The sequence below is a fragment of the Sus scrofa genome, chromosome 12, assembly GCF_054392235.1.
Source record: "Sus scrofa isolate SSC_HxYL_T2T_F1_AM1 chromosome 12, Sscrofa_HxYL_maternal_Yorkshire_Landrace_v2.0, whole genome shotgun sequence".
Lineage (NCBI taxonomy): Eukaryota > Metazoa > Chordata > Mammalia > Artiodactyla > Suidae > Sus > Sus scrofa.
In genome coordinates, this window is record NC_139394.1 from 2609580 (window position 1) to 2619205 (window position 9626).

Genomic DNA, 9626 nt, shown 5'->3' on the forward strand with positions numbered 1-9626 from the left:
GTCACTTCCGGCGGCGGCCCCCACCTCCTCGCGCTCAGTCTCAGGAGTCGCCTTGGACTCCGCCCCCTGGCGATTGGAACGCGGGTCACGTAGCAACGCGGGGGAGAAAGCGAGAGAGGCGTGGCCCGGGGCTCGCCCAATCAGAGCGCGGGAGAGCTGGCCCTGGCCGCTCGGCTTTAGCAACGTCGTTAGCAACACGTGGGGCGGGAGGAAGCGCGGGGCCGGCGGGGAGGAGGGAGCGGAGCGCGGGAGGGGGCGGGGAGGGAGCGAGCGCGCGGGAGGGGGAGGAGAACTGACGTCAGCGGGAGAGTATTATGGTCTGTCGTGCGCTGGCTGCTGCTTTTCTGCTCCTGGAAGCGGCCAAGGGGGAAGCGGCGAGTCAACATGGAGCTTTCAGCGGTGGGGGAGCGGGTGTTCGCGGCCGAAGCCCTCCTGAAGAGGCGCATACGGAAAGTAGGTGCCCCAAGGCCTTGGGCCGAGCCCTCCCCTCCCGGTCCGGGTTCCCTCCTCCTGCTGCAGCCCAGCTTCCCTTCCCCCAGGTCCCAGCAGCGGCCGCGGCCGTGGCGGCGGCTCTGAGCTCAAGCGCTTTCCTTAGACTTGCAGCGATGCACAGATTGCATGGGTGGGGGGCGGGGTGGGGGGAATGAATACCGGTGCATGCACTTTGTGCAGCGTTTCGTGCAGGGGGTGATGCACCGAGCGCGTGCCTTTCGCGTTGGGATTTCGCGCATTCATTCGGTGCATGCATTTTTTGCATGTATTTCTGTGTTCTCGTCATGCATTTTTCTCCGTGCACACACACATTTTCCTTTTTGCATCCGCAGGGACGCATGGAATACCTTGTGAAATGGAAGGGCTGGTCGCAGAAGTAAGTAGGTTCTGTGCAGTTCTGAACCCCAGACTGTTATTCGGAAGCTTTCTTTCTTCCTCTTTTCCCCTTTACATTGAAATACAATACAATGCAACAAGAAAAGTTAGACATGCATACACACCCTCCACTTGCTCTTTCCCTGCTCCTGGGACTGACGCCCACTTCTTCCTGATTCCCTTTAGGTACAGCACATGGGAACCTGAAGAAAACATCCTGGACGCTCGCCTGCTTGCCGCCTTTGAGGAAAGGTACAGGCCCTTCCCAGCTTCAGCTCTTCACTTAGGAACACGAAGGGTGGTTCCCATCTGGCCTGAACTGGAGGCCCAGTTGACTTCTTTACTCACACACCCCTTTCTCCCTCCTTTCTTTCTGCAGGGAACGAGAGATGGAGCTCTACGGCCCCAAAAAGCGAGGACCCAAACCCAAAACCTTCCTGCTCAAGGTAGGATGGCAGTGTCCAATGGGTGGGCAGCAATGTTGTTGTGTCAGTTTGTGGGAAGGGGGTCCTGGGAGCTTGTGAGCCAATGGGGTGTCCTATGTGTACCGTATTTGTAATCTAGGAGGAAGTCCCCAGACAAGCTGTCATCAGGTCAGTAGCACCCCTAAGGGGTGTCTTGGCAGGAGTTGCTTAGCCACACTAGAATTTCCTTATGGGACCCCCTCCCCCCAACCATTCTAAATAGGCTTATAGTCATATACAAGAAGGGTGCTTGGTGCACATGGCTGCTTCCAGAGAAATTCTCTACCCCTTTGTCCATAGTGCTATTCCTAAGCTTCACCCCCAGCCAGATAGAAATTTTAAGGCATCAGAGAGTGACGCAGGGAGGCTGAGACTGGAAGAGGGGTGGGGGAGGAGGGGGCAGTGGACATGACCAACCCTACGCTACTCTTGACACTGCCTTCTCTTATCACAGGCCCAGGCCAAGGCAAAGGCCAAAACTTATGAGTTCCGAAGTGACTCAGCCAGAGGCATTCGGATCCCCTACCCCGGCCGCTCGCCTCAGGAACTGGCCTCTACTTCCCGGGCCCGTGAGGGCCTTCGGAACATGGGTCTTTCCCCGCCAGGGAGCAGCAGCAGCACCAGCAGCACCTGTCGAGTGGAGCCCCCTCGGGACCGTGAGCGGGACCGTGAGCGTGAGAGGGAGAGAGAACGAGAGCGTGAGCGCGATCGTGATCGGGGCACCAGCCGTGCAGACGACAAACCCAGCTCACCAGGTGACAGCTCCAAGAAACGAGGTCCCAAGCCCCGGAAGGAACTCCTGGACCCTTCGCAGAGGCCCTTGGGAGAACCCAGTGATGGCCTCGGAGATTACCTCAAGGGCAGGAAGCTGGACGATGCTGCTTCCGGGGCAGGAAAGTTCCCAGCTGGCCACAGCGTGATCCAGCTGGCTCGAAGGCAGGACTCGGACCTGGCCCAGTGTGGTGTGGCCAGCCCCAGCCCAGCTGAGGCCACAGGCAAGCTTGCTGTGGACACCTTTCCAGCCAGGGTCATAAAGCACAGGGCCACCTTCCTGGAGGCCAAAGGCCAGGGCACCCTGGACCCTGGTGGCCCCCGGGTCCGGCATGGCTCAGGCACCACTGGCTCTGTAGGGGGCTTGTATCGGGACATGGGGGCCCAAGGGGGAAGGCCCTCTCTCATCGCCAGGATTCCAGTGGCCAGAATCCTGGGGGACCCAGAGGAAGAATCCTGGAGCCCCTCTCTGACCAACCTGGAGAAGGTGGTGGTCACCGACGTGACCTCAAACTTTTTGACCGTCACCATTAAGGAAAGTAACACGGACCAAGGCTTTTTTAAAGAGAAAAGATGAATTGCTGGGCAGGTGATCCCAGGACAAGAGAGCAGGCGAGAGAGTGAGAGTGCAAACTTGGCATAATGCTTTTTTCTGGGTGGGAGGCGGCCTTCTGGCTGGTCCTGTCCTGTCCCTACCTTCACACACACACACACACCCTTTCATCTCTCCCCCCTCAGTTTTGGTTGGAAAGATTATCTCTAGAGTTATATTTTCTATTAGATGTAAATATGTTATTTAAGAAAAAATATCTAAATATATATATTTCAACTCTTGAAGTTGTTTTATTTAAACGAGGAGAGAAAGAGAGACTCATTGTGGTTTAGCTGGGGCAGACAGGCTGAGTTGGGGCAGGAGGGGCCGGACAGCCACCCTGGGGACTAGGCAGGATGGAAACCTGGGCACTGGGCCTCTGATGGTGTCTGGAGGGACTCAGTCTGCCCACCTCACCCCTCCTCCCTTTTCCTACAGCCCCACTGCTGACCCATGGAACCTAGGCAGGACCCGGATTTTTTCTCTCTTCCCATTGGTTGGCCAGGCCAACAAAAGGTTGGCTCCCCAATCAGAAAGAAAAGGGGTGGGATCAGTCTTTTTCTTTTTCCTTTTTTTTTTTTTTTTTTTTTTTTTTTTTTTTTTTTTTTTTTAGATTAAGAAATCTGTTAGGGGGGAAAAAGTATTAACTTGCATAACTTTTGTGTGTGTGTGTGAGGCTGAAGGTAAAAAGTTGCGGGTGGATGGGGAGCAGCGGACTTCCCCCAGGACCACACCAGGAAATGCACTTTACGGGAGGTGTGTGTGTTGTACATGCAGATCGGCTCGTGCGTATGTCATGTGGACAAAATCTCCCAGTTCCCTCGATTTCTTTCCTTACTCCACAGAAAGAAAAGAAATCCTGCGAATCTGTTTACATTCCCGAAATGCCAGGATAAATTGGGAGGATTGCATGTCAGTGCCCAGAGTTCGAGACAGTTGTTGTTTTACAAGAAAAGTGTTCGGGGGTGGACTTTTCCTTTTCGCGTCCTCTAGCTTCGCCAGAAGAGACTGTGGCCCCCACCTCCCAGGAAGAGTTGGACTAGCCTCCCTCCCTCGGGGAGGGCGGGCCGCCAGCTCGCACGGCCAGACAGGCCCACACGGCGGGACCCACGGAGGGAGGCGCGGCTGGGAGCGGGGGCTTCGCACCCAGGCGGTTGTCGCGGCCTGGCTGGGAGTGCGGTGGAGGGTCTGGGCTCGGGGCTCGGAGCTGGGCAGGACGTGCATCCCGGGGGCTTCGGCCCGGCGAGGGGAGGGAGGCGCCAGGCGAGGTTTCCATCCAAGAGTGCGCATCAGAACTTTTTCCTTTTTACCCCTCTTCTTAAAAGCTAAAGCTATAATTTATAGGCCTTTTCGATTCGCGGAGTGTTCTCTATTTGAACTCGACATTCAAACTCCGCCAGAGGGGGAGGGAGGAGCGGGGGCTGGAGAAGAGAGGGGCCGGCGCGGCCGGGGAGGCCTTGCGCGGCGGCGGGTCCCGGGACGCCCCCGCCTGGGCCGACTCGTGACCACGCAGCGCTCCCAGGACGCTGAACGCGCGCCCCTCTTTTGACTCAAAAGCACAAGTCTGTCCCCCTCACATCCCTGTCCCTTCGAGTAACTCAGCCTGCGGCCTCCCCGCCCTTCCCTACCCTTAAAGGGCCAGCGAAGATCTAACTTCCCATTGCTTGTGGAGGGAGGGGCGAGGGGGTCCTGCGCGCTGGGAGGAAGCCCAGCGCCGGGGCGAGCGAGGTGCGGAGGCAGGCCGGAGTGGGAGTGGGGAGCTTCTCGAGGCGCGCGGCTGAGGGGGCAGCGCGAGAGCCGCACCTGGAGGAGTGGGTTCCCCTCCGCGCTCCCCTTCTCCATTCCTACCTCCCGCTTCTCGGCCTCTCTCTCCACCAGACTGTCTTCCTTTGAAGTGAGGGTGTAAAAACGAGGAAGACGGTGTACTACATGGTTTGGGGTTTTTAAATCAAATTGCGCCTATAAAGAGAAGCCCCTGGAGTGGGGATTTTTATCTGCTCACATTTGTAAAACGTATTTTAGACTTTGTATAATGAAGCGCTGTTGGCCGAGTGTATCTATTTAAATATCGACGCTATTTTCAGATGAAACGTCGTTGAAGGGACGTGTCTGTTACTGAGTGGACGGTGACTCCCGGACCTGTGTCTTTACCTGGCTGCTGCCTTTCCTCTCTCCCTCCCTCCCTTCTTCCCTTCGCCCTCATCTCCTTCCCTGGGGCTGATTCTGTCCCTTCCCTCCGACCTTCCTCGGCCAGCCTGGTTCTGCCCCACCGCCCTTCTGTCCTGCCCTAAGTCTGTGGCCGGCCGTGCGCGTGTCTCCGTCGCTCGCTCTTGCGACACTGACCTGGGGACGGGTGGGCAGGGCCCGGGCCGCGTGGCTGGGAGTCTGCAACGGCGCGGGATGTGCGCGTGCTGAGTTTAATTCTAAGATTTGTACAAATCTCGAATCGATCTCCGCCTCAGCTCCAGCGAAGCTTCGGTACCTGTCTTCTGCGGTTGTGAAAGTCTGTATCCAATACCGCTTTTTACGTGTTTAAATATATTCTTTGTAAATAGAGACGTGTCTCGGGTTTTGTTCCTTTTTTCGCCCCTCGAGAAGAAGGAAGAGGCGTCTCAGCAGGAGAAGACCTTCCCCCCTCCCTCATTACCCAGTCCCAGACCCCTCTCTCGCCCCAGTCGGCCTGAGACCAATTCGTTCCCAGTAGGCCCTTCCCCAACTGGGGAAACTCCCACCCTGCAGGGGAGAGGGGTTGGGAGGGAGCTGGGTATGACCCTCCTGAGCCTCCTAAAAGGATAGGCTGTGGCTTTCCTTACCTACCGACTGCACCTCTCTGCAGCCGGGGCAGAACTCGGGGGTCCAGGGCGGGCGGGCGCGACCTCTGAGTTACCCTTTCCGCCGGCAGGACTCCCCCAACGCGCCCCACCCCCAGGCCTGACGTCCAGGTCCCAGACGTCGGCGCCCCGGTGCTGGTGCCGGGCTCCCCTGACGTTCCCGCTTCCTCCCCAGTGCTGTCCTGGGACCAGCTCCCTAGACCCACCTACCCTCGCCAGCGCCCCCCGAAATGCTGCGCCTCGCGCCTATTGATTGAGGAATTGAGTTCTCGGGTATTGCTAGGCAACTGGCTGCTCCGAGCCGGCGCAGAGCGCGCTGATGTGATTAGTGAACCCGAAGCTGCTGCGGCGCAGCCCTGCGCCCCCCGCCCCCGCCAGCCCCTACAGCCTCTCTGTCCCCGGTTCTTTTGGGGGGGCAGCACCCACAACCCTGGGTGAGGCATGGTCCGGGGAGAGCGGAGCACAGGGTGGAGTGGGATTTTCTCAGATTTTCCTGGCCGAAGACTTTACAGCAATGGGGCGGGGTCGTAAAGCTGGCACAGGAGAGCCGCCCCCAGGACCCCAAAGAAGCTATAGCATTGAGCTTAAGTCCACCCCCACAGCCCGGGCAGACGTCGCCTCGCGGAGGAAGGCGGATGTAGGCGCACTGGCGGAGCTCGTAGGGAGGGGTATAGGCATAGGTTTGCCGGCGCATCTCCTGCCCTTGGCCGTCGAGTCGGTGACCTCGCGTTTGGCAGAGCTCTCCCCGCCTCCTTTCCGGAGTCTGTGGCCCGTGAGAGGACCAGAGAAGGAGGGAGCTACCTAGCACTTGGGGTTGAGGCAGCGGGTCACTCTTCGGACGTGAGGGGCCAGACCCGCAAGCAGAGTCAGAGGGCAGGGGGGATGCATGAGGTAGTCTGGAGAAGATCTCCGAAGGTGGCCAGCCCCCAAGCCATGGCCCCACCGCTGGACTGAGACTTACTCCTACTTGGGTTCCTGAATGTTTGGGCAGTGTAGGCTCGTGCCTAGGGAGATAGGGCGGTGGGAGGGCCCCTACTCTGCCCCCTTTCACCAGTTGTTTGGGCACCACCAGCCTGGGCTTTGATCGGGTGCTTCTTAGCGGGTTTCTGTTCCCCTGGCAGATTTTCCAGATGTAGAGACCTCAGCCTGTGGTGCCACCCCCAGAGCAGTCTGTTCCTTTGCCTGCCCAGGGCAGGGCCTGCTGCTCCTGCAGCCCTAGCCAGCTGGGAACCTGGCCCAGTACACACACTGGTTGAACTGGAATCTTTATGGCTCTTCGGAGAGCATCGGGTTGGATTCCCCCCTCCCTTTTTGTTCCTTTGATGCTTAACAGCGCGATCCCAGTCCACTAGTGGAGGCCCAGTGCTGTGCGGGGGAGACCCAACAGCGAACAGGACTGCTCCCAGCACTTTGGGGGCTAATATTCTAATATCCTCTTCTCACCCCAAAGTCCCCTAGGGCCAGAGGGGGCCTGGGACCCAGCTGGCGTTCGATTTGGTTGCTTCTCAGTGCTTGGCGGGGCTCCTTGACATCCAGCCTTTGGGACCTGGACAGGGGAAAGAAACTATGGCTTGGAGCTGGAGCTTTCTCCCTGAGACTTTGGAAATGGGGGCTGCTAGGGGCGTCTCAGAGCGGTCGGGGTGGGTTGTGCAATTCGCTTCCCCTTGGCAGCTCGGAGCCTGGGATGAGGTTTCCCTGGGTGTTCAAAGCGCCGGCGGCCTGAACTTCGCGGGTTGCGCGCGCCCTCTAGAGGCGATGGCCTCAGCCCCGCTCCCTGGTGCCCAGCCCCTCCCGCGCGGCGCTGCCTTTCTAGCTCGCGAAAGGAGCAGGGAGCGCCTCATCTCCCCCACCCCAAAGTACACTAGAGTGGGCCGTCGTGGGCGCCCCCTCTGCTTCCTCTCTTCCGCCAGGACCTCCGGCCATAAAGGTGGGAGGAAGGAGGTGTCCGGCTGGCTGGATCTGCATCTTCCGAACCTGGGCGTACCCATCGCGCCAGGCGCCCTCAGGCTGGACTGGGCCGCGCGGGGCTGAGCCCCTCGGAGGCCGCGGGCCGGGCCCTCAGGCCAGACGGGCCCCTTGGCAGTCCAGCCCATTCTTCTGGGAAGGCGGTGGATTAGGCGATCAGATCAGCAGCGCAGAAACTAACAAAGGCCGGTGTGGGTCAGGGCCCCCCCCGTCTGGCTGGCCTTCTGTAAAAATGGGCTTGTCACTGGGGACAGCACAGGCTCCTACTCCTCTAGTGCTCCTCCCAGCGTCCCCAACCCTTTTCTGCAGCTCTCAAAAGCTGGAGGACAGGACAGCTAGGGTCATCCCTGCCCACCTTCTCCAAAAGAAAACAGTTGCAGCCTCTGAAGGCACAACAAAAGAAAACAAGACCAGCAGCCTTCCCTGCAAGAATCTGATTTCAGATTCATAGGCCTTTTCTGGAACCTGGAAGAGCTGGGGGCTGCATTCCTATTTACAGTGGGAAACTCCTCCTGAACTAAAACATTCGGGCTTCGCCCCAACCAGCCTTTCAAGCAGTGGTGGCCAACATCCAGGCCCAACTTCTCTCTTTACTTCAAAGGAGCTTCGTTCTCCCTGGAGGCTGAAATTTATGAATAAATTCATGCTGAGGGTAATGCCAACCTTAAAGGACCAGGGGAGGTTATATAATAAGCAAATCATCTCTTTATTATGATCCATGGATTAGGAGTCACAGGAGCACCACTGACTCAAAGCTTCTTATGCTTCATGGCAACTCCCCCAGAATTTTATAGCTTGTCCTTTTAAAGTGTTACTACACCTGGTGGATTCAAGGGGTTAAGTTGCTTTCCAACGCAGTATCATTGGATACTGGGGGTGGGGGTGTGGAAATTTTCATTTGTTTTAACCTAAAGTGTCAGTTTCCGGGAGATGTCTCAAGGGGAGTTTACGACATACCTGCCTTCCACCCACTAGATGCTAGCAGCAACTCACCCCTTGCCCCCTAACTGTGACAACGAAAATCATCCCCATTGTCAAATGTCCTCTTTGGAAAACACTGGTGTAGGGACTCTTAGAATAATCAATCCCACCCCTTTGCTTAGAAAAACATCCTTTTCTGCACCCCAGTGGCAGAGCCTTTCCCAATGCTTCAATCTTTTCACCCCATGTTTCAGCTCAAGTCTGGAGAAGTAATTCGACTCAAGAAAGGGAAAGTGAGGAGACTGTTGTCTCTTTCCAGCTATCACTCATGACATCACTCCAGCTGAAAAATTAAGAATTTATTGATATACTAGGAGTTAACAAAGTTAAAAATCATCTGATACCGTTTGCTAATGACTCTTCCCTGCAAAATAAATTAACATCAGTCTAAAAAAAAAAAAAAAATCTAACCTATCACTAATGTTAGTTTTCCAAAAATACTAGAAAATCCACAGAACCTTTAGATGCACTTGAGCAAAAATCTGGTCATCTAGGTACTACCTCTCCCCTCCTCCACCCCTGACCCTAAACCATTGTGGGTTTCCTGGGGGAAGCATTTCCTTTAACTGTTGGGTCCTGATTGAATATGGGGGCTGGGCTGTTGTCCTGTTTCAACAAAGATTTTAAGTTTCCCAGGGCAATAACATATCCACTTTTGTTCTCTTTTAAAAAAGCAAACAAACAGCCATAGTTTAATGCAATTAGAAGTGGCATACATGAATGATTTGGCTTTTTTTTTTTTAAATTAAAAAACACAAATCAAGCCAGTGATTGGCAATGGTCCAAAGCTCTGGTTCTCCCCAAAGTTTTCCCCTGATGAAACTTCTAGGCCCAGAATCCTTCTTTTCAGGTCAGAGTTTTGAGTATAACCAAAAACAAGGAGCACTCTTTTTGGTAAAAAAAAAAAAAAAAAACAAAACAAAAAACAAAAAAACACACATATATATATATATATGCCAAATCCTCTAAAGAACAGGACAGAATGGCCACTTCTTCCTATCCATTACAAAAACCAACGGAAAGATAAAACAGGATTAAAACACCCATTTCCTATACACTGTGATGCAGTTCGCACAGAAAACCCTGCAGGATAAAGAAACAAGCCAGACGTGTGACCAATGCCTAGCCACACACACACACACACACAGCAGCAAA

At 55.7% G+C, this 9626-nt stretch overlaps 1 protein-coding gene across 1 annotated transcript; it reads left to right on the top strand.

Annotated features, from left to right (window-relative positions):
• The first annotated feature begins 318 nt into the window (after window positions 1-318).
• CBX8 (chromobox 8) lies at window positions 319-2935 on the top strand. The gene is given in 5 exon segments (NM_001244499.1): window positions 319-453; window positions 825-868; window positions 1054-1119; window positions 1247-1313; window positions 1786-2935. Coding segments are annotated over 5 exon segments (1140 nt in total). The 5' UTR covers window positions 319-384; the 3' UTR covers window positions 2680-2935.
• The last annotated feature ends 6691 nt before the right edge of the window (window positions 2936-9626 follow it).